At 35.9% G+C, this 26487-nt stretch overlaps 1 protein-coding gene across 4 annotated transcripts; it reads right to left on the reverse strand.

The window, feature by feature from the left end:
• On the reverse strand, positions 1–24558 carry LOC122056341. 4 transcript variants are annotated; one of them, XM_042618259.1, is made up of 11 exons: positions 24290–24558; positions 23942–24004; positions 22728–22869; positions 22351–22647; positions 22108–22261; positions 21069–22034; positions 20720–20958; positions 20574–20647; positions 2339–2447; positions 730–758; positions 1–650 (listed from the first exon to the last, which is right to left on the reverse strand). In XM_042618259.1, exons 2-11 carry the CDS (start codon positions 23992–23994, stop codon positions 584–586), a joined length of 2130 nt encoding a protein of 709 aa, XP_042474193.1. In that variant the 5' UTR covers positions 23995–24004; positions 24290–24558; the 3' UTR covers positions 1–583. The 4 variants fall into 4 exon arrangements, 3 of the variants coding, with proteins under 3 accessions (XP_042474193.1, XP_042474195.1, XP_042474194.1); XM_042618261.1 differs by having other exon boundaries at positions 23942–24016; XM_042618260.1 differs by having other exon boundaries at positions 23942–24019.
• Positions 24559–26487: the final 1929 nt, after the last annotated feature.

Raw genomic sequence — 26487 nt, forward strand, 5'->3', positions numbered from 1 at the left:
TTCATATCATAGAAAACTTCCTATTCACTCGGACAATTTTTTTTCCAGTCAAAATATTACAGATTTGAAAGAAATAATCATGAAAGTTTGAAAGTCGGTCACCAAATTAATAAAGTCCACAACTGACAATATTGTTGATACAAACTAAATTTTTCAGCATGGATACCAATTCAAAGGTATTGCAACCACACCACTTAGTTTACATTACCAGCCCAGAGGTGTCAATAAGTGTGGTCTGCACACCGGCCAAATCTTTGATGTGGAAGGATTGCCTGTTTTTTCCAATCTTGTTACGCTGGTGCCCAAGAACAAGCTTTTGATGAAGTATATGTGCATACTATATACTATTTCTAAGGATGAGCTGAGCAAGAGTCCTAATAATTTCTTCACTATATGAGCATACTAGACAAGACGTTTCTAACGCAGAGCCTACAGTTAGATTTCCCACCCAATTAGTAAATCTACAACTTCCCTCTCCACCCCCAAAAGAAGAGAAAAAAGGGATCAGTATCCAACTTCTCTGAGACCCAAAATAAAAGAATAAAGAAAGAAGGAACGTGCACTTCCTGTACTATCCAATGTGCTATGTTTCAGAAGTTAGTCGCCTCGTGTGCCTTCTTCGTAGCCTCTCCGGTGTTTGCAAGCCAGATCTGACATTAAAATATGACACTGTTAATCAATTTGTTTAATATTATTGGCATGTGCTAAAGAAGCACTTCGTTTACTCACTTAGGCTTTGATCTATCACTTTCTCGTAGCTGCAAAGATCAATCAAGCAACATATTAGGGGGAAAAAATCCTTTGCATTTTGCTTAAGGGACACAAACTGAGTAAAACATGCAATGCAAAATGTCATCATTATATGCCTAAGCAGTTTCTGGTTCAATAAGTAGCAGTTCAGTTATCTAACTAGATTAAATTAAGATCACACTGCGTAGAAATATTATTAAAATGAACAACTTTTTAACTCCTAAACGCAGGATTGGAAGGACATCAAAATTTTTTTTAACATTAACCAAATTTGACTGATAAAACAATCAGTTATATAGTGAAACTAAAAATGAGAAGCTATCCTTAAGTTGCAAGAGCAGATTTCCATGCATAGTGCATGTTGAACCTAAAATCTAATGCTTTACCTGTGGAGCACACAAATTGCACCCCAGTGTCCAATTTCATGATTAGTTGGATCAAGGTCACTATAGCTAACTAAAATGAAAACCCTAAAGGAGTGTCGACCAACGCAAAAGTTGTATCTGCTAAACTTAGCAAGAGCAAAAAAAATTTCAAAGGAGAACTATAATTTACCATGTGTTATAAAAGAGTGGGCATTAGAGTTCATGGGTCTTATTTACTACCACCACTTTATCAGATGCTCTGTTTTCTTAAGCGAAAGGAAGGCCAAAGCTTGCGATACATTGAAGTCTAAGGAACATACAGTTGTACAGATGCAACATCAGTTTAATTAGCAGTTTCAGAGGAGCCAATCAAGACAGACATTGAAAGACTTCATGGAGGAACATGTGAAATTGAGAGAACAATCTCTTTCGTCAGGTTCTAAAAATCCAAGCCATCCAAGGTAGATTTGGGCCCTTGATGTATCTATGCAATTTTTTGTAAGAGCCATAGAAGATAACAGTTTGGCAATTGAGTTTGCAACGGGAGTGGGCAGGAAAAGCAATTTCTGTTAACTGAATTTAGCAAAGAGAAGTTCGAACAGCCTAGTCAATGCAGACATAACCAGTCGTGTTTCTTATGCTTCTTTTAGTTGTATATTGCTCAAAATATTTGGAGCAATGTTAGCTTATTTATTTGCAGTATAAGTTGATCGTTTTAAGATTATGAGTAAAATACCATTAATAGAATAATTCAAGCTTATGTATTTTATAGGTTGAAGCTTTCTACTAATACACAACCAAAATATAATTTGCAAAATTGTATCTAAGCTAACATCGGCATACAGGTTCCCCTTGGAATAGAAAGCAACATCATTTTGGTGAGGGTATAATTCACTCTTCAAGGAAACGAGAAAAGTAACTGTTATAAAGTTAGCAGCCATAATAAGATGATGTATTTGGGAGCTAGGCAAAACATATTTAGGAATCTTCATAAGCTACTATCATTTAATTGTTGATATCAATAGACATCACATAGGGCACCAAAGCTGATCACATGTCCACTATTTAGTATTTCAAATTAAATAGAACAATAGTGCACCAATATCCTGGTATTTTAATATTTGCAATAACATGGAATACTCGTAATAAGTTAATCAGGCTAAAAAATCTCAAGAATTATAAGTTTATAACAATTAATAAGAAAGATATTTCAATAAGCTTACATGGCTTTGATTTATGTCTTTCTTCCTCCCACGATCAGACCTGGAAAGTCTCCAAGAGAGGGTGGCATGAGAAAACCGATGAAGAAGCACTAGGATGTGATTGTAGATGCTATGACAGAGAAAAAAAAATATTAATAATATTATAATCTATAAGAGCAAAACAATAACATTGAACGTGTTATATGAAAACAGTCCGAACAAAAATTAAAAGGTAGGCAGAAGTACAACCATGACTTACCAAAATAAGCATACAGATTCATACGTAACACCAGCAACAACTCACTTTTCTTATAATTCTCTTTACCAAATATACAAATCTCCATATTTGTAGCATGAGAAAAAAATATTGGTCGCCAAGTTTCCAGGGCTGTATGAATCATGTGTCATGTCGAATATGCAAATATAAGAGCTAGCTAGTTAACTAATATTTGCTATAGTGCATTATAATTAACATCATCAAGTCGTGTTTGTCCCAATCATTTAGCATTAGCAACATGAATTTTATTTCTCCATTAAGCATTATATGGGGCAATATCAATAGTAATATCCAAATTAATCAACTTATTTTTATTACATTAATTAATATTTTCTTTGGTTACCCCTCTACACAAAATACTTCAAAACTTATAGATTAAAACTCTTTTAACTCTATAATCTAATGACCTTTAAATATATCCGTATAATATAATCTGAACTTTTTCTCTCATATATCATTTATTGGAGCTGTGTCTAATTGTTCTCGAATATTAGTATTTTTATCTTGACCTTTTTAGTAACTCCACATATCTATCTTAGCATTTTTATGTCTACCACATTGACTTTTTGTGCGTACCATTTTTCAACAACCCAACACTCAGACCAAAAGGTGTGATGGGTCACACCATAGTATTATGAAAATTTTCCTTTTAGCTTAAGGAGGGACATAGTAATTACACAACAATTTAGAAGCTTCTTTCCATTTCGTCCATCCATTCTTTGTGCTAACTGTATTTTCATCAATACTCTATGGTCCCTAAAACTTACTAAAAAAGGATCAATATTCCTTTTGATACTGGTGCATTACAATAGAATAAAAAAATATCTTATGCAAAGAAATATAGAACTTGAAATTTAGATATTTTGTTATTATATCATGTTGAAGGGGACTCTTGGCGCAATAGTAAAACTGCTGCAGTTTGACCTTATGGTCACGGGTTTGACTTGCGAAAATTGTTAGTTAGAGCCCTAGAGCCAATCATATGATGATTGTTGTATGGACTCGTTGTATCATATTCCTATATATATAAAGGCTTTTGTTTTGGTTATTATACTTACTTGTATTGATGCCAAATAACTAAGTATAATAGCGTCCTTGAGTAGAAGGTTCTTACCTATATCAATCGATTGGTTGAATCGATAGTGAGATGATATAGGAAATACTACTCTTAATCATTCCTAGTCAAGTATTAACATTCAGGGACAATGTTAATGCGATGAGACTAGCATGTAGGTCAACTCGATGACTTGATCTCACAAGTCATGGATATAGAGATATCAAGTTGACACATAGGTATGAAGTTGACACATGGGTATGTATTGGAGAATGTATACTGAATGACCCACCATGAGAAAGTATCATGAATCGTTATATGAGTGTCATATACTTTCTCATGTGGCTATTAGTATGACTACTAGTCTTTGGACCTGAAATCACCATGGTTCCCTACATAAGGAGTTGCATACTTTGGCTTCGCCAAATGTCACCCGTAACTAGGTGGACTATAAAGGCGATTACTGGGTATGTAACAAATTATACGGAGGGATGTGAGTGATGTAGATGTAATCTATCCCTCCTATATGACGGGAGTGACATCATTATTCTTGATAGAGTGAGATCACTAAGTGCATGGTCATGCCCAAATGAGTCAATATGAGATATTGAGCTGATTTGATTAGAGTGAGTCTACTTGGAGTTCAAGATTTAGATTTATTATAGGATAACACAGTCTATGCCTCACATTGATCAATCTAGATGTCAAGGATAGAAGGACATGTCATATATTGTGAAGAGTCATAATTAGTAGTCACAAGGTGATGTTGGATCTCAACATTCTCGTAACTTGGGTAGTAATGATGTGTTGCTAGATACCGCTCATTACTTATGTTTCTAAATGGGTTTAGGAGCATTGCCAACGTTACAAGAACCTATAGGGTCACACACAAAGGGCAATTAGATGGAGATTAAGTTCATTTGATGTACCTAGAGGATTAGGTTCATATGATGAACCAAATTAGATTAAGAGTAATCCAAATTAGATTAATTGAGTAAGACTCTATTGAGTTAAACTCAAGTGAGGTTAGACTTGAGTTAGACTCAAGTGAGGTTAGACTTGAGTTAGACTCAAGTGAGGCTAGACTTGAGTTAGACTCAAGTGAGGCTTAATGATGATATTCATTGAATTTTGAATTCAATGATAAATGGAATTCAATTTGAATTTTAGATTCAAATTTCGAATGAGTTTCAAAATGGTCATTTAATCAAGAATATTAAATACTCATTAAGGCTCATTAATGAGGCTCATTAATGGTGTTAATAAGCATTAAGTATTTTCATTAGATGAAAATACTTAAGCCATTTTTTTACTCTTATTTTCATTATCGATCATTATTGTTCCTCCTTGCTTCTTCTTCTCTCCCTCTCCTCCTCCTTGGCCGAACACCTTTAGAGTGCTAGCACACTCTAAGTGTTTTCTCCATCTCTATTGTTCGTGTGGATACATATAGAGGTGTGTCCACTTGAACACACTCGAGATCCGACAACTTTTGGACGAGCGGGATTCGCGAAGGGCTTCGCTACAAGGGTACTCTCTTAACCATGTAGATCTAATGTAGATCTAGGATAGAAAAACATGTACACGAAATTTTTGTTCTTTTAATCTTCGCACGGATCCGGTGGCATGGGATTTCGAGGTTTCCGCAACACAAAAAACGATTTTTGCAGCTCAAAAATCCCAACAGAAATAACCTTTGTAATACGGTAAGGCTATGTACAATAGACCCAATGTGGTCCGACTCTTCCCCAGAACCTTGCATTGGCGAGAGCACGGATGGATGCATGTAAGGGTTGTCTTGGGCTATTGCCCATACCTTACCTAGACTATATAAGTTTTGTCGCATCCTTGTAGGAAAAGAGGGCTTTGCATCCTTATAGGAAAAGAGGGCTAAGAAAAAGGGAGGCAACCCTTAATTAGACTATTGATTTTTCATAATTAATTAGTCATGATTTTCATAATCACTTTGGCTATGATTTTATTGCAACCTAACAGTCATGGACGAATCCATATAAGTCTTACCCTCTTTTTCATAATCCCTTTAATTATGATTTTTTTATTATGTATATAATTTTTGTTAAGTATTTGATTTTTTTAACAAAATAAATAAATTGGACATTGAATACGAAGTGAAGGTGCTGAATTAAAATCGAATTAGGGTCGAACAAAATCCGTTGGGTAGGTGAGGAGATAAGGAGTTTGTTGGTCCAAACCAAGGTAGATTTGGATTTGATTTGGCCAAGTTATAGCCGAACCAAGTTTAATTAGGTTAAACCGATTCAATCGATTTAAAATGAATTAGGAAAATTTTAAGAAAACATATTATCTCCTCTCTTTATGCAGTCTTCTTCTTCTTCTTTTTCCTTCTCCCTGTTTTTTCTCTTCTCCTTCTCCAACAACGGCTCTCATTTCTTCTAACTCTTCTTAAGAGCAGCAAACCTCCTATGACCAAGAGCAACCTTAATCCTTCTTCCTCTCCAACAAGAGCAGCTCTTGTTTTGTCTTTTCTTATCGTTGGAGCTAGCCGAGACTATCGAAGAAGAGGGCCAGATTTCCATTCTCTTTTTCTTTTACCCTTGTCGTTGTTTTTAGGGCTGTAAATGAACCAAGCGTTCGTGAACAAGCTTGGTGTTCGGCTTGGTAAGAACTTGTTTATGTTCGTTCAATATACATAAGATTAATTAAACAAACAAGCTTGAACAGCTCGTTAAGCTAAACAAACAAGCTTGAACACATATGTGTTCAACTCGTTAATATTCGTGAACAATGTTCGTGAACAACGTTCGTGAACAATATTCACGAACCATATTTATTAATAAAACTCTTTTCAATATGCTAAATAAATAATAAAATAAAATAAAAAAATAAAAAAATTTAAATTATCAATCTTAATAACCAATCATACAATTAAAAGTTTTAAATAATCAAACAAGCTTGAATTGAGAGCTTGATAACATCTAAACGAACCAAGCTCAAACCAAGCTCAAGCCAAGCTCGAACCAAGCTCAAGCCAAGCTTGAATTGAGAGCTTGATAACATCTAAATGAACCAAGCTCAAGCCAAGCTTCAAACAAGCTCAAGCTCATAAAAAATAAACCAAGCCAAACTTGAACACTCATTTCAAAAGCTTGGTTCATTTTAAGCTCGACTCGGCTCGGCTCGACTCGATTATCTTATCAAACAAGTTTGAACACCCCAAAGCTCGGCTCGGCTCGACTTGTTTACAGACCTAGTTGTTTTTTTGTTTATTGTTCTTTTCCTTTGGCCAGTTCAAGCAATAGCAGTAGTTCATGTTGTCCTCTTTGGTTTACTTTGTTTCTCGTTTTCGCCAAATGGCAATAGTGGGAGAACAAGTCACCATAGAAGTTTTCCAACCCATAACAAGAAGCCCCAACTTTTATTTTGTCCAGCCTTTCCGTCCTTCACCCTAAGTGCTTTCTTTCTTTTCAGTAAATCCAGCAACCTAATAATAGCAAAAATGTTCTTTTTGTTATATATATAAATAATTTATTATATTTTTTTGATAATAATAATATTTACTACATTAACTCAAAGTCTCCCCTAACTCTAATTCTTTGATAGGAACTTTGTGTATCGGACTGCCCTTTTTTGTTATTATATTACGCTAAATTACACCAAGCAATTAATCACCATTCCTAATCCATGGTATGGGAAGTCGAGCCATACAAATAAGAAAAAACATACAAATATTTCCGAGCAATGTAAATCCAGTTTGCTAAAAAATAACAAATGAAAAAAAAAATTTCCAAGAAGGATCCTACAGCAATACCCAAGAACTCAAAGCTCATATCCAATAACTAACGAGACATGCGATACTGGATACACTGCAAGAGTTAAGCTCACAACCTTCTTTTGAATTGCTCGGTTAACTTAATTCAAGCTTGACTGAATATGTTATCAAGCAAAACATGACCTTTGAATTGCGCTCAATCCAAAGACCCGAGAATTAACAAACAAAGATAGCTTATGAACAACCTCATGTTTTGTTCATGAACAAAACTCATGAAAGCTTGCTGATGCCAACAGATATTGATTACAACTTGTCAACTGACTTAATTTGATGAAAAGTCTGGAAATTTAGCTCTTAAATAGTTCTAGGATTGTGAATAAGTTTGAGAACTGGACGAGATATAATAAACTTATATAATAGAATTTAGCAGTGGTTTTTAGTACACTAAATATTTATTAAGTGCAAGTCCAATTTGTGCTTGAAATTGTCATGTTGTATAAAGTAACCAGGCCTCAGTGGAATTCTGTAGATAAACAAAATTGGAGATTTAGGATAAAATTGATATACACTCGATGAGCTCAATTAAACTAACAGTCAAGCTTAAAATGATGCTTGGCTTCATGTGTTCATACAGATGGAAAGCAAAAGACCACAATGCTTTAATGGTGGATCATGATGGTGGGCTTTCATCCCAACCCTTATGCTCCATCATGAAGGCCCTTATAACAATTAGTTGGCACCTTCACTCAAGTCTTATTCCTATTCTCTGAATTCTTTGAGGACAAAATTTAATTAACTCAAAGGCATTAATTATATATGAATACAAGATATCTTATTAAATCTGTGGCCGGACTCAAAATTAGAAAGTTATTTCTTACAGTTCTCATTCATCATTGCTGCAAAGAATTACTGCTTAAATGAGGCATTTCAGGAGACAATGCTAGTTTCAATTCATTCATAAGCTAACAACCCAAAAATTTGTTTGCCATCTACAGAAATCCTTAGCAGCCGTAAAACAGCTGTCGTTATGATTCATTTCATACTAAGGATATAAATTTCGTTCCGTGCCGAGCGGAACGGATGAAACTTACCGTTCCGCCCGCACACTGAAATCGGCACTAGCATTCAGAAGGTTTTGAAGCTCACGATCAGCCTCAAAGGCGCCGCATGAGCCCTGCGGCCGTGGAGGAGGCATCGCGATAGCCTCGCAGCTGCGGCCAACTCGTCGGGAAAACGCCTCGGTCGTGGCAGGCTCGTCGCGTGAGCACACCGGTGGTGGCATACTTGTCACGTGATCCCCGCGATGGTGGAGTCATTGCGCGAGCCCTGCGGTAGGGTGACGCGAAGGTGGCGACGAGGCAAAGGCGGCGACGAGGCGAAGGCGACGTATGTGGCAGTATCGTGAGAATCAAGAAAAGTTAGGTTTTATAAAATGTTTTAATTAAAATCATTATATTATATTATATTATATTATATATAATTTCTAATTAATTATTATAATTATATACCATATAAATTAATAATTAAGTAAATAAACGGTTAATTAATTAATAAAATTATAATGCATATTTTTATTAAAAATATAAAAAAAAAGGCAGTCCGGTTAACGCCAGACAAGATAGCAATTATTCTACAAGATGATGAGAAGAGTAAAATTGAGGAGAAGACAAGAAGAGGAACCCCCGAGAAGGAAACTTTTATTAAAACTCGAGGGTTGATCCCTCAACATTTAAAGATAACTCTTATATAGACCACAACCTAAAAATCAAATAAGGAAAGAAATTACAATTAACAGATCTTAATTCTAATTTTATAAAGGAAATACATTTTTACCCGAAAAGGAAAATAATTAACTTAATTTTAACTCAAGTCAAGACGCGGATAAAGACAAATCCTCTCTAAAAAATACTAGAAATATGAAAATTAAAATAACAAAAAGACCCTGAAAAGGGTTTAAATGGCGGAATTTAGAGTTGAAAATTTGGCGGTCACGATTTCACTAGTAACAAACGTAGGTTTTCAAATTCTGCATGTGTGATGATAGACAGAGTCTAATTCCGAGTCTCGAGTAAAAAGTTATGTTCGTTTGAAGTTTGAAGGCTCATATTGGGCTTTAACACGAGTTGGGCCTGAATCAGTCTCCCCAGCTTGAAAAGAACTCGCCCTCGAGTTCAGATTAACTTCATTAGCAACCATCAAATAAGGAGTTAGGTGTTACACAGTGAAGACATCAGAAGTCTTCAGATGACTAGGAAGACGCAACCTGTATGCATTGTCATTAATCTTCTGCAATATCTCATATGGTCCGATTTTTTTATCCTTTAACTTATTACATTCTCCAATAGAGAAATGATCACGAGTCAATACAGCCATGACAAAATCTCCAATCTTAAAAAGTATCTGTCGACGATGACAATCGACCCGAGCCTTATACTTAGTATTGCTTTCCATAATTGCTAGTTTCACTCGCTCATGAATACCTTGAAGATGCTCTGTCATCTCATTTGCTTTAGGACTAATTCGCCCTACACGTGGCAAGGGGCTAAGTCTAGAACTCCTAATGGATTCTGGCCATAGATAATCTCAAAAGGACTCAATCCCGTGGTCCTGTTTTTTGATTTATTGTAGGTAAACTCTGTTTGAGATAACGTTAAGTCCTACTGCTTTGGCTTAGTTCCTATAAGGCATGTCAGAAGATTTCCTAGACTCCGATTCACCACCTCGATTTGTCCATCTGTCTGAGGGTAGTAAGCACTGCTAAAGTTTAACTGTGTTCCCAATTTCCCCCATAAGCTCTTCAGAAGTGACTGATGAATTTGATATCTCGATCTAAAGTCATGAACCGTGGAACGTCATATAAACGCACGATCTCCTTGAAGTAAATATGGGCAATTCGAGCAGCATCTATAGTCTTCCTGCAAGCTACAAAATGCGTCATCTTTGAGAATATGTCAACGACAATAAGAACTGAGTCTGAGGTTCGTTGGGTGCGGGGTAATCCCAATACTAAATCTATGCTGCCATCAAGCCAAGGAGCTTCAGGAACGGATAGGGGAGTGTTCAAGCCTATATTGGTAAGAATCCCCTTAGACCGTTGGCATAGAGAACATCGATCAACAAAGTGAGTCACATCACTGGTCACTTAGGCCAATAGAAATTGGAAGAAATGAGGGTCAGCATCTTATCCCGTTCAAAGTGCCCCTCATTATGAAGCTCGCTCATAATTTACTGCCTTAGAGAGCAGTCTAAAATGCGCAACTCCAACCCACAAAATAGATAATTATTATGCAAAATAAAATCATGTCGGTAACCATCATGTACCTCCTGGAATATCCTTCTGAATGATGGGTCAGCTGCTTACATATCTAGAAAAATCTCAAAACCCGCAACACTAATATTTATGGTGGTGAGGAATGAAGAATGCCCACTCAGGGCATCTGCGACACAGTTCAGATTTCCAGCTTGGCGCCTTAGTGTAAAGGTGAACTCTTGCAAGTAAGCCGCACACTTGACATGTCGCTTGCTCAGCTTGTGTTGACAATTGATATACTTTAATGCTTCATAATCGGTGAACAAGATGAATTCCTTCTGTACTAGGTAGTGTTGTCAATGCTTCAAGAACTACACAATAACATAGAACTCCAAGTCGTAGGTAGAATAATTTTTCTTAGACACGGAGAGCTTCTCGCTAAAGAAAGCAACTGGTCGCCAGATTGACTAAGAAGACCCCGATACCTATGTCAGATGCATCATAGTTGACCTCGAATAATCTGTCAAAATCAAGAAGGGTCAGAACTGGTGCTTTGGTCATCCTTTGTTTGACCAGAAGGGCTTGAACTGGTGCTTTGGTCATCCTTTGTTTGACCAGTTGAAAGCTAACCTTTGCTTCTTCCGACCACTTGAAATCCCTTCCCTTGAGACACTCAGTGATAGGAGCAATCAGAGTGCTAAAATTTCTGATGAGCCGGCGATAGAAAGAAGCTAAGCCATAGAAGCAAGCTAAGTCATAGAAGCTTCTAACATCGTGCAAGGTCCTCGGTTGAGGTCACTCCAGGACAGCATCTATCTTTGTTTAATTTGCATGTACACCATTAGTAGACACAATAAAGCCGAGGAAAGTTACCAATGTAGTAAAGAAAGATCACTTCTTCTTGTTTACAAATAAACACTCCATTTTTAGTTTTCGAAGACGGCACGGAGATGATCGAAGTGTGATGCCCAAGTCAGACTGTAAACTAGGATGTCGTACCACCATAAACTTTCCCATAAAGGGTCGCAAAATTTAATGCATAAACCTCATGAAGGTACTGGGTGCATTGGACATTCCAAAAGGTATGACCATACACTCATATAGCCCATGTTTTGTCTTGAATGTCGTCTTCCATTCATCACAAGGTTTTATTCTGATCTGGTGGTATCCGCTTTTAAGGTCAATTTTTGAGAAGACCTTAGAAACGGATTGTAACACCCATAGGATCTCTAATAATTTCATATGAATTTTATCATGATTAGAATAGACCTTATGTGAATTTTCCCAAAAATAAGAGAAAATAGAATTTAAAAAGAGGCATGACCAAGGTTTGAACCTTGGACCTCTTGTTAGATGCATGTATGTGATAACCAGTAGCCCCAGCAGGGGTGTGCTGTTAGGAAAAGAAGGGAGATTGTAGTTAAAGTGAAGGCCCTTTCACTTAGAAGGAGACTTAGAATGAAAAGTTTGAGTTGCCTTCTTCCTCCCTAATGAAAAAGATGAATTTGCTTTCTTCCTTCATTGAGCATAAATAAGAGAAAGAAAGGGAAAAATCCATTTTTTCTTCTTCCTTCCTTCTCCTTTCTCCCTCCACCGAAACCTAAGCTCTCTCCTCTTCATTGTGCCGAACTCAAGCCAAGGAATTCTCCCTAGGAAAAAGCTTCACAAGCAAGGGTATTTTCATTAGTAAACCAAGCAAAAAGGATGTAAGTATTCCCTCACCTGCAGTACAAGTTGCTCTCGTATGTTTTAGGTTTTAAAAGTTGCTTGAAAATCTAGAGATTTACCTTGAAGTTTCGGCCAAGTTTAGATACAAGGTCTAGGGCAAAGTTTTGAAATGAAAACATGCTTGTTTATGCTCCTTCATGATATATGATCCCTTATATGTTGTTAGTTAAAGTTTTATGCTTCATGTGGTATTAAAAGTTTAGGAACCCTACCTTGAAGTTTCGGCCAAGTTTAAATACAAGGTCTAGGGCAAAGTTTTGAAATGAAAACATGCTTGTTTATGCTCCTTCATGATATATGATCCCTTATATGTTGTTAGTTAAAGTTTTATGCTTCATGTGGTATTAAAAGTTTAGGAACCCTACCTTGAAGTTTCGGCCAAGTTTAGATACAAGGTCTAGGGCAAAGTTTTGAAATGAAAACATGCTTGTTTATGCTCCTTCATGATATATGATCCCTTATATGTTGTTAGTTAAAGTTTTATGCTTCATGTGGTATTAAAAGTTTAGGAACCCTACCTACAAGTTTCGGCCAAGATTAGATACAAGGTCTAGGGCAAAGTTTTGAAATGAAAACATGCTTGTTTATGCTCCTTCATGATATATGATCTCTTATATGTTGTTAGTTAAAGTTTTATGCTTCATGTGGTATTAAAAGTTTAGGAACCCTACCTACAAGTTTCGGCCAAGATTAGATACAAGGTCTAGGGCAAAGTTTTGAAATGAAAACATGCTTGTTTATGCTCCTTCATGATATATGATCTCTTATATGTTGTTAGTTAAAGTTTTATGCTTCATGTGGTATTAAAAGTTTAGGAACCCTACCTTGAAGTTTCGGCCAAGTTTAGATACAAGGTCTAGGGCAAAGTTTTGAAATGAAAACATGCTTGTTTATGCTCCTTCATGATATATGATCCCTTATATGTTGTTAGTTAAAGTTTTATGCTTCATGTGGTATTAAAAGTTTAGGAACCCTACCTTGAAGTTTCGGCCAAGTTTAGATACAAGGTCTAGGGCAAAGTTTTGAAATGAAAACATGCTTGTTTATGCTCCTTCATGATATATGATCCCTTATATGTTGTTAGTTAAAGTTTTATGCTTCATATGGTATTAAACGTTTAGGAGCCCTACCTTGAAGTTTCGGCCAAGTTTAGATACAAGGTCTAGAGCAAAGTTTTGAAAGGAAAACATGCTTGTTTATGCTCCTCTATAATATATGATCTCTTATGTGTTGTTAGTTAAAGTTTTATGCTTCATGTTGCTTAGAAATTTCATGCTATACTTTAGGGTTTCGGCCAAGGAAAGATAAGAGGATTAGAGACAATTTAAGACCTCAACTATGCTTGTTTATTTGTCCTCATGATATGTAGACCATGATATGATGTTAGTGTAAATTTTTCATGCTTCTAATTGCTTAGAAATTCCATGCCATCCTCTTAGGGTTTCGGCCAAAGAATGATAAAGGGGTTAGAGACAATTTAAGACCTCAACTATGCTTGTTTATTAGTTCTCATGATATGTAGACCATTATATGTTGTGAGTTTAGGTTTTTATGCTTTTTGTGGTATTAGAAGTTTGAGAACCTTACCCTTAAGGTTCGGCCAAGATTGAATGAAAGGTTTAGGGAAAAGTTTTAAAACCTAACTATGCTTGTTATGTTTCCCCATGATGTATGATTTTTGATATATGGTTAGTTTAAGTTTTCATGCTTCATGTTGGGTTAAAAACCTAGAACCCTACCTCTAGGTCTCGGCTAGGTTGTGATTTAGATTTTGTAGGAAGATCAAAACCCTAACCATGCATGATAATGACTTACTATGATAGAATAGGAATTTATGTCACCATGCTATTTGATATGTATGCTCATGTCATCATGTTACGATTCCTATGATATGTTATTATGTTATGTGCACTTTATGCCATCATGTATGATTCCTATGATATGTTATAGGCACTTTATGCCATCATGTTATGATTTCTGTGATATGTCATATGTTATGTGCACATTATGCCACCATGATATGATTCTTATGATATGTTATATGTTATGGGCACCCATTGCCATCATGTTATGTTTGTGCAAGGCTTAAGTATGAGGAAAAAAGCCTAAGAGATGCTTCCCTTAAGTTGGGATTAAGAGCACTCTTCATGATAGCCTAAGAGATGCTTCCCTTAAGTTGGGATTAAGAGCACTCTTCATGATAGCCTAAGAGATGCTTCCCTTAAGTTGGGACTAAGAGCACTCTTCATGTTATGACAAGAGATATGATATGCTATGTTATGACAAAAAAACATGTATGCTATTTTACTTTTGTATGACTTGTACCAAGGGTGGGCTCCTAAGCGCCCCTAGGTCGATGGTCTATGAAACGGGCCTAGTAAAAGGGATGGGCTCCTAAGTTGCCCCTAGATCGATGGTCAATAAAACGGGCCTAGTTCCTAGTAGGTTCAAGATTTGCTACCTTGGATCTACTTAGGATGCGCGCATTCATGTATGTATGTGATACAAAGCCGGACCCTCATGATGAGATTATGTTTAAGTATTTATATGATATATATGTTTTCAAAGGACATCTTGCATATACTCATTTCATGATACATGTTTTCAAAGGACATCTTGCATATGTTTATTCATGCTAAATGGTTCTTTATGTTTTAGTAAGATGTTTTTTTTTTAAATATGTCTATGATGCTTAGATGATCATGCTACTCCTTATGTATGAGTTTCTCACATGCTATGTTATGATTTACTTACATGAGTATGACTCTACTTTATGCTAGCATACAAATTTATATCTAGATGTTGATTAAATGAACATGTCACCACTTTATGTTAAGAAGCATGACTTATGTTTTGTGAGTAGGAAAGAGTCTTACTAAGCCTATGTACTTATAGTTTTATGTTTTCCTTGTACTGCAGAAAAGGGTAAGGAATGGCTACACTAAGGGGAACAGCAGGAAGGGCGAAAGATGTGTGTGGAAGTGACATGGTGGAAAGAAGATCTATTTTATATTTTAAGACTTATTTATTCTTTAAGTTTTGCTTATGAACTATTTTCCTACTAGATACTTTTGGATGATTTATACTTGAGGTAAACTTATGTTTCATGTTTTATGCTTTAGTAATATGATCATGTTGCAAGTAGAAAATATTGAATCAAGTTATATGCACTAGCATGTTGACACGTTTACTATGTTACATGAGGTTATAGCTCACATGCCATGTTTTATTAGTATACTTTTATGATAGCATGATCAGTAGTTAGTTTTTCTTATGTATGTATGTACTTCCACTGCCATGATTTTCATATGTATGTATGATTCAAGTAAGTAACCCCGTCCCTCCCTTAGGGTAGTAGAGGGGCGGCCGTTACACGGATAGTTGATCCAACATGTTATCCAAGCGGGGAATTGGAAACCTGTACTCACTGTAATCTTGTTGATGGCTCTGCTATCGACACACATACGCCACGAGCCATCCTTCTTGAGTACTAGTAGGGCAGGAACTGCACAGGGACTCATGCTCTCTCGGATGTGTCCCTTTTCCAACAACTCTAGATGCTGCAATTCTTTTGCTTCCTTAAGGCTAAGGTGATAAGCTGGCCGATCGGGCAAACTCGACCCTGGAACATGGATAACCTGATGTTGGATATCTCACATAGGTGGTAGCCCAGAAGGAAGATCCTCTGACATCAACTCATCAAACTCCGCTAGCAGCTGCTGTACTTCGGTTGGTAACTCAGCATCCATGGTCGAAGCAATGCTTTAGCATGGTATCAAAGCATATACAACTTCTTGCTCCACTTCATCTAAAAACTTGGATATAGAAAGCATATTAGTATTTTTAACTATCGGAGTTGGAGGAGTTTATTCCTGTCGTGACGCCAACACAATTTTTTTTCCTTTGACGTTAAAGGTATAGGTATTCTTCCGTCCTTCATGAACACTATGAACACTGCGATCATACTGCCAAGGTTGCCCCAACAATACATGTCATGCATCCATGATCACCACATCACACCAAGAACTATCAAAATATTTATCAATTGAAAAGGAAACGAGGCATCGCCAGTCTACTGTTACCTCGCTCTCTTTATTCAGCCAAGATAACTTGTAGGGTTTAAGGATGACGGTCCGTCTTCAGTTGCAATTTCTGAATAGCCTCTGCGGATATTACATTCTCACAACTATCGCTATCGATAATCATCTTGCAGACTTTATCTGCAATGGTGCAGGTAGTATAAAAAATATTGGTTCTCAACCAATTGTCTCCCGAATCGCCCTTGGGAGTTAGCAGATTCTTATGAACGACCAAAGTCTCATAATCATCACCATAAATTACTTCGTCGGATGCTTCGTACATCAAATCGCCAATTACTGTTGTATTTTCTATCACTTCTTCCTCGATCAACAAGTTTTTGCCCTTCGGATAAGTAGAAGAGGGCTTTTTGCATTGGTGCACCATATGTCCTTGTTCACCACATTGATCACATCTGACAGGGGTCTTAGAGTAAACCTGTGGTGACCGCTGCAGTGGTCGCTACCATGGTTGCTGCTGTGAAGGACAAGAATTTTGAGGGTGAGTTGGCCGATGTTCTGGTCGTCTCTCCCCGCTAGTTTCCTATTTTGTTGCTTTTCAACCGCCGATGCACGTTGAAAGGCCTCTGACATCGTCGAGAGTGAATGAAGACTGAAGGCATCTTGCAAGGCCAAGCGTTGACCCCCTCCCTAAGTAACGTGCCACTTCTACTCCTCTGTCTCAGATAGGTCATTTCGGGCCACCAATTGAAAAAACCCTTCTATGTATTCGTCGACCGATCTCGCGCCCTGTCTTAATGAGTAAAGTCGCTAGAACAGAGTTTGAGTGTAGGCGAAGGGAAGGAAGTGTTCCTTCATGTTTTCCTTCATATCTTCCCGGACAATTATTTGAGGTTTACTTTGTTTGATCTGAGAGCACCGCATCTATTCCCACCATGCCGATGCTCGCCCTTTGAGTCTGATGGCAATTAACTTCACTTTCATATGATCTGAAACTCGCTTATAGTCGAAGATCCGCTCTACTTCGTTGATCCACTCAATGAAATCCTCTGCTCGCAATGAACCAGAAAATTCAGGCATATCCCAAAATTCGAAGTCTCCAGGCTCCTCTCGTCCACGACGTTCCTGAGGTGAGTCTCGTCGATGATATGGGTTCTCGAAGGAAGACTCATATTCACGATATGAAATCTCATGATCTTCGAGATCTCGTGCCGTCATACGCTAGGTTAAATTTGCAATTTGCCTCTGTATATCCTCAATTGTCATTATGTCATGGACGCTACAACCACAGTGCTCAGCTTCCTCCGCCGAAGCCTGTCTGTTGTTACGACCACGACTACAACCACGACAACCCGTCATTGGATCTATTGATGACCTTCTCGAGCTCTGATATTAATTGACACCAAACAGGATAGCGATTATCCTACGGGCTAATAAGAAGAGGAAAATTGAGGAGAAGACAAGAAGAGGAACCTCCAAGAAGAAAACTTTTATTAAAACTCGAGGGTTGATCCCTCAATATCTAAACATGACTCTTATATAGACCACAACCTAAGACTCAAATAAGAAAAGAAATTACAATTAACAGATCTTAATTTCAATCTTATAAAGAAAGGAAATAGATTTTTACCCGAAAAGAAAAATAATAACTTAACAATCTTAACTCAAATCAAGACGTAGATCAAGACAAATCCTCTCTAAAAAAAATACCAGAAATATAAAAATTATCCTAAATACCCAAAAAGAAAAACTACCAAAAATAACAAAAAGGCCCTGAAAAGGATTTAAACGGCGGAATTTGGGGCTGAAAATTCGATGGTTACGATTTCACCGGTAACAAACGTAGGTTTTCGAATTCTGCAAGCGTGATGACAAACAGAGACTGATTTCGACTCCCAAGTCAAAAGTTATGTTCGTTTGAAATTTAAAGGCTCATATTGGGCTTCAACGCGGGTTGGGCCTACATCATCGGTGCACGAATCTCCCGCCATACGGGGTTCCGAGGAAGGATCCATTATACGCAGCCTTACCCTACTTTTTGCAAGAGGCTGTTTCCAGGATTCGAACCCATGACCTTTTGGTCACAAAGCAACAACTTTACCGTTGTGTTAAGGCTCCCCTTCATTTTTATTAAAAACTAGTTATCGTGGACACGCGTGTGTAATATAATACATTAAAATGACATTGATCTTTTATAATAAAATTATATTAATTAAAGTATTTTAGTATTAAAATATTAAAGTAGAGTCATTAGGGTAAAGCACCTGACTTCTTTGAAAATCCGAATTGTTTGGATTTTCTAATGTTACCCTTACGACTTCCCTATGAAAATTAATTTAATTTAATATTATACTTATCTTAGTAAAAAAAAACTAAGAAAAGCATATTTTTTAACATTGTCGGCCTAAAATATTTATAGAAGCTTTTTTGATCATAGTGTTGTCAATTCTAAGATGTGAGACTAAAGAGAACTATATTTTTTTTATATAAAACAACCAGAAAAAATTAATGATGAGAAAAATTCATAATAATATGCCGCAGCAGAGTCTTGAACTCTAGATCACTGATTGTTTCGCTTGTGGAATTACTAATAAACCTTGGAATTATTTTTAGTGTGAATAGAAAAAAGGATATTAACGTAAATTCATTTTAGACTTCACCAAAGTTAGTTAGTAAAGGGGGGAGATTTTTAATAAAATAGTAAGATATAAAAAAATAAAATAAAAAATAGATAATTTATATAATATATAGTTATATAATTTAAAATAATTTTTAAAATAAACTTTAAATTATTTTTATAAATTAAAAATAGATTACAATTTTATCAAAATATTTAAAATAATTTTAAAATTTTATAAAAATATTTAAAATAATTTTACAATTTTATAAATAATTCTAAAAAAATCATTGTTAATTTTTTAATAAATATATATATATATTTTAAAATAAATTTGATTTTAGAATTCAATATAAGCTATATATATATATATATATACTTTAGAATATTTATGAACTATAACTATATAATTATATATTATATAAATTAATAAATAAATAATTTATATAATTATTAAATATAAATTATGATCTTTATGTTAATTTATATAACTATTATAGATAATATTTTTTTTATCTTATAAGTAAAATTTGGAACCATGAATATTTATGAACTATAACTATATAATTATATATTATACAAATTAATAAATAAATAATTTATATAATTATTAAATATAAATTATGATCTTTATGTTTATTTATATAATTATTATAGATAATAATTTTTTTTATCTTATAAGTAAAATTTGGAACCATGAATACTAACATATTCAACTCTACATTTTAGATTACTTTAGATTACCTATTTTTATTTTAGAAGTTTTGAGAAATGTATACTATCAAGTTATATAAAATTAATACAACAACGACCAAGCCTATATATATATATATATATATATATATATATATATCGAAACCCTATCGATACGACACGACACGATACGATACCGAAACCATATCATTCCGATCTAGGACCGAAATCTCAACACGGGTCGAGATTTTAAACATTGTTTCATACTATTATAAAGATCTTGTTATTTGTTAACTCTTCCATGCTCAAAAACATTTGACAAGATAATGAGAGAATTTTAATAGGCTATCAATCTTGATTTGATGATCCATCACAAAGGTGGAGATTTGGCTACAACAATCTCATGAAAATGAATCTAAACCGTATTTGTTATGTTCAAAGATGTCCAGCAAATTCAAAAAATTGGACAAGTTGAATCAATTAGAGTTAAAAAAGGTGTAAAGGGATAAATGAAACCCAAATAAAATTTTTAAAAAAACCTGTGGACTACTCGCCATTCATAAGGTTCAATGGAGGCATAAGATCCATGTAAAACCCAAATTCTGACTCAGGGTTTATTATTCTAAACAACTTGAAAAAAGAGAATCATTTAATTGGAGTGATAATATAAAGATAACCCATAGAAACCACATTTAAGGAGTTTATTACTAGACAGATTTAAACAATTTGGAGCAATGGTGCTGAGTGACAAGAAAAAGAACCATATAGTTGAACCATTTGAGTTCTTGTCTTAACCAGCAAGCATTCTGATTTATCAGATAAAGAAAAATAGTGTAATAGATAACATACCTTAACCTATGCCTATTGCAAGCTGTGAAAAAAGCAACAAAACCATAAAAAATGCTTCGAATTGCACGGAATACCTGGAGAAAAAACAAGAACAAAAACTTAAAAATCAAAAGGATGTTCACTTCTCTATCATTGAACAACATTACCTTGGAAAATAAGTCATTCCAAAGTGATCGCCAAATTGAGACTTCATAAGCCACTGCTGTTGCTTCAGATGGAGATGCAAGCTGAAACAAAGCCCCAATAGCTGACCAGGTTCCTTGTAGTAGGTAGTAGACATTGGCCAAAAGCATCCCAAGGAAACTAGTTAATGTAACAATCAAGCGAACAGAAGCACTGACAATCTCCAAAAGAAGCCAGACAACGGGGTATATTACATGTGCCACTGTAATTAGAAAAGGATATGTAGAAGCAAAAAAGTGAGACATCAAGGATGAAGCTGAGAGCACCAACAGGCAAGTATAGACAAAGAGCTACAACTAGTTGATATCCCACCTACAGTCCATAAAGTTGAAAAGGCAAACCAGAAAGGCCAAATGATAATTTCCAATATACTTGAAATCACGTTGCACGAAGATGATAACACATTCCAAATAACCCAATTGAGGTTCCCTAAAGTATCAAAGCATGCATTCCACATGGGAAATATCAGTTCAAAAAGTTCCATGATAGGGCCGGCAATTGGCTTTGTCAATACTGAAAACAATGGCTTTGTAGCACGTGCAACCATTAGGAACCACATGAAAGCTTTCTCAAAGTTATGAAGAAAAAGCATAGTTCCCAGGTATCTGATCCTTGAAATCATTTCCCATGATTCTATCCAGTTAAAGAAGGGCCCAAATAATCTTGCAGCAGTTGCCTTCAATATAGGAACATTCTTATAAAGGTCATAGAATCCTACGAGGACAGTGATTATAGACATTAATACGTAAAAAGTCCTGGCTAAAGGACACATCCATGGACGATATATTTGACAAAAGACTGGGTAGGATTGAAGAAAAATGACCCAAGAAGGAAGTCCATACTCCAATAATGTAAGTAGTCTCAGATCAGACATAATTATTTCCTTGAGCTTAAATGAGAGATCGTGATCATCAAATCTGAATAAGATGAATACATCCTTGTACGTGTTAGCCTCAGAAACCAAACACCTATCATCACTTTCACTACCACTTAAAGTTGGCGATAATGTTGATGGAGATCTCACAATTTCGCTATATGCTTCCTCAGAAAGTTCATCCGCATCACTGTACATGCTTGGTTTTATTATCTTTCTTCGCTTATAAGGCCCAGAAGCAGGTGGCGTGAAAGGTGAATCTAAATCTTCCACTCTTCCAGGAGAATATGAACAATTGGAATACATATAAAATTGTTTTTCCTGGTGAGACTCAACAACAGTGGACAGCTCTTCAGCAGCCTCACTAGAAGACGAAATATCTTCCTGGGCATCATAAAACACATCTGCAAAAGATGATAATGTGATATACAGTGAAAGGAATTTCTCAGATGCACATAAAAGCTTAAGATACTTTACCTTTGCAGGAAATTCCTTCTAGATAATCTTGTAGGAGAGAACACTCAATGCAGGTACCAGTATACCATAAGTAGATGCAGCTAGTAGCCTGTTCAATACTATCAAATTCCCATCTTTTCATCAATTTAACTTCCAAAGCTAATGATGTGTCAGTCTACATAGACAGTCAAACAAATGAGGAAATTTAAATTAGAACAGAGAAGTAATGATTAGCATTTAAGGGCATATCACAAAAGATGATACCTGCAGTTCATTGATGTAGTTGATACTTCGCACATGCTTCCATTCTACTTCAAAAACAATGCATCCATTTAATGGGCAATGCAAATCATTACTCAAAAGGAAGGAGTCTTTCAATTTCTTGACATGGTGCAAATTTTTCTTATAATTGCGAGCAGCATCAATCAAGGATAGCCAATTACGTAATCTGTTTCTTTTGAAGGAAACAGACCTAGAGCTTTTGGTAAATTCTAGAATCTTCCCAAAATCTCCTCCTGTAACTCTAGTGGATCTTGTGTTTGCAAAAGGAGATAGCCTAGACTGAACAGTGTAAAATGTAACTAGAAAATACAAATTTCATTCTCATCCTTTTAGTATGAATTTGAACCTTTCACTTCTACCTTGGTAACCATTAACTGCCACAAATGAGTAGCTCGTGAATCTTGGTGGATCAACCATGGACGATTATCGACTAGGATATATAATTTCTTGCTTTTTATAGCAAAAAAAAGAGTCAAATTAGATAGATAGGACTGAAGATCCCTGCAAAGGAAACCCAAACATGGAGTTTGTTTAATAAGACAGCTTCGATAACAGTAAAAGTTAGCTGTATATTATCCAGAAATATGTGACAAATCTGCCATAATCATAGCTTCAAGAGTAAATGGAAAATCAATAGACAGAAAGCTAAAAGTTCATTAGTACAGCACGTCATTAAAAGTTTGATCACTCTGAACCTTTAAAAAGAAGTTTTGGAGGAAGTTTGGATCCTAGGAGTAAAAGAATCAGAATTTGGAAATGACTTTATCTCTTACATGATAATAGATATATATTCACTAGCTTGAGGGAAGTTTTGGAGGATCAACAGAAAAACCTTTGGAGGATCGGCAAAAGACCCATAATTAAGGGGATTGTATTTGATGTTGTTTTTAAACGTTATTAGTTAGTGTAGAAGTTATTCGTCATTCTTCCATAATTAAGAGATTTGCCTCTAATTTAAGTTACCCTCCATTTCTTATTTTCCTGTCTTAAAACAACCATCTAATATTTATACCTCTCAAAATGGTGAAATGTTATCACTGATTATTTTTCAAGATTTTTCCTTGTTACAAGAATTACCAAACTTCCTCTTTTTAAGCAAAAGAGAATCGCCCAAACTGTGGCACTAGAGAAAGATTTACCAAAGGATCCGATCAACTAAAATCTAATATTACAGCCAGTTGCGTAGCACAATAAACCTAAAACATGCCTCATATTTATAGCAATGTCATTCACATTATATCTTCTACAGTTCTACTAGACGTCAGAATAAAGCTTCCAAGATTAACTCAATTTCAAAAAGAAACTGCTTATCCCACATGAACAGATAATTGATTTCTTTTCTCACAATTGTATAGCAGAACTTAAATCTCACAGTGCAGAGAAATTAAGTGTTAGGTTTGACATATGGTTCCAAAATATGATCATCGAATCAAGCGAATTAAATGATTGCAAAATTCAAGTGAACTGGGGAAGAGATCGCTACAAAACCCACTCTCGGTCACACTGAAACGAGAACGTCAGGATAGAACAAGAGAATGAACGAAAATAGCAAACAGAACTGGTTCTAACTTACCCGATCTGCAAGCTCGTGAGAGGGAAAAATCTTCGATCCTCCCATTGCCCCATCGCAGTTCTTCTGCAAGCAGATCTTCTTCATTTCAAAGATTAATCCAGAATCAAGATTTATCGATCCAAAACAAAAAATCACAAAAAAATAAATGCAACAGCCTCCAATCGACTCAAAAGATCTCCATTGCTCGTCGTCTGCGGTTCCACCAAGCCACATTACAACCCTTAAACTTCCCGTTATAGAAGGTATTGAGGGATGCAAGAGACAAACAAGTATGGGGATCGAGACATAAAAAAGGAAGATGGGAGAAACGGATCGAGAGGGAGGATTTGCCTAGGTCGGGCGAATCACCTGGCCTCGTCGCTTTCCTTGAAAGAAGCGTGCGATCCAGATGCCTCTCGACCTCGCCACGTGCACTTATTTGATTTAGGATTTACATCGTAGTCGCTCCGCTTTGGATCTGCTCCTCCACCGACGACTGACGCCGTGATGCCCGGCCGAACCTAGACGAAGCACAAGCAAGAGGAGGAGGTAATCGACAAGAGGAGGTAATCGGGATCGTAAACGGCGCAGCTGTGACCAGATACAACAGCATAATAAAACAAAGGACAAAAAGGAGAAAGAACAGGACAATCATAATGAGCGAGTTAAATTTATGCACGCACAATTACCTCTTTTTGGAACTTACTGAATAAAAATCTTGGACAAGAATCAAATTATGCAAATAATTAAAAAAAAACGTCTTTTTTTTTAATAGACATACAAAAAAAAATCTATATTTTATATCCAAAATATCATTCACTTCAACATTATTATTACAGCTACTCAATAGCTACTCCTATTTATAAAGTTACAAAATAGCTGTTAGTATTAGGATCCGTTCAAGTTAAACGGGATAAATAGCTCTAATTACTTCTCATCTCTCAATCTTGTGCTTATCGTGTGAATGCACAATGAAAATCTTGATTCAAACTTAATTCCACACGTATTCTCTAGGATTTTATTTAGTATTCACTTCTTAGCGACTAATCCAAAGTATATTTTTAGTGATATCCTTCCATTATAAATTTCTCCTTTTTGGATATCTTTCAAAAGTGGAGTAACCTTTTACAAAAACACAATAATAAAATAAGAAATAATAATCCAAATATTAATGAAAGTGAAAATAATTTTATAATGAAAATCTTGACTTGCTCTTTAGTTGTTTTGGATTGTCTCTTAATAGTGGGAAATGTAATAGCACTTTATCTCCAAACATTCAAGAATTGCCATTGAAAATCCTCTTCAAAATTCTCTTTATAAGGCTATTGTCATATAGGCGGAGCCACCCTGGGCTAGGGTGAGTTCCAGCCCTACCAATTTTAAGAAAATAAAACTAAAAAAAATTCTGCCCCATAATTTTCTTTTAATTGTTTTTCTATTATTGACGCATGTGCTTTTTATTAAACCAAAATTTAGATTTGGTTTAATTAAAATTCCAAAACACACATCACTTTATTAGGAATTTTAATTAAATTAAAAAAATTTCACAATCATTCACCTCCAAACCCCATGCACATTGCTGTCATATACCGCACACCGCAGCAACCGACACCACCCCCCGCACATTGCTGTCGCACACCGCACACTATAGCAACCGACGCCCCCCTCCCTTTTTCCTTGTTCTTCCTTAAAGCCGCAGAGCCACATGTGTGAAAGATTTTAGTTTTGATTATCTTTTTCCGTCACTAACTTTGAGTAGATTTGTTCATTTTTAGAATGGATTTCCTTCGATCTCCTTTCTTAGCAGCGTAATCTCTCAATTTCTTGAACATCTTTACATTATCATTCACATGATATTTTTTATTTATGTCCTATACAGGCATTCGGCAGTATCTCAACGAGTACAACCGCGACATCCCTTCTCTCGAATAACACACGATATCGATGCAACTATCGCCACAGGTTTATATCTCGACGATCAGCCCCATATAAATTTAGATTCTGGCTACGCCCCTGATTGTTCAAACTAATTTTACCTACCAATCGATTAGTAGACTTCACCAATCGATTGTCATCAAATTCGATCGTTTAAACCTACAGAACATCTATTTTTTACCTTGTCAATCGATTGGTGGTTGCTTCCCATTAATCAGGCCAATCAATTCTGTAACATTATATTAACTGCTATAGTGTATCTATTGTTCCAATGGATTGAATCACCAATTGATTGGTAAGAGTAAAAATATAGATCTATGGATAAGCTCTGTTTCACACCAAAAATCTGTTGGAACCCCCAAGGTTGTTTTGGTGTGATCAACAAATTAAGTTATGTCCTGTGTGTTTCTAACCTTGTGTCTAAGTGTGCAGGAGCTTAGGAGCACAGGTAGTCGAGCGGAAGACGCAGATAGTGAGAAGGACGGCAGTCCGAGGGATGAGGTGCTACGGAAAGAGTACACCGGCGGACGAGAAGGAAGCGTGCAGTGGTTACGAGGGACGAAAGCCGGAGCGGAAGATTGCTCGGGGAGCAAGAGACGCAGCTAGCGAGAAGGATGGCACGCGGTGCGTCC

Source organism: Zingiber officinale, chromosome 3B (genome assembly GCF_018446385.1).
Source record: "Zingiber officinale cultivar Zhangliang chromosome 3B, Zo_v1.1, whole genome shotgun sequence".
Lineage (NCBI taxonomy): Eukaryota > Viridiplantae > Streptophyta > Magnoliopsida > Zingiberales > Zingiberaceae > Zingiber > Zingiber officinale.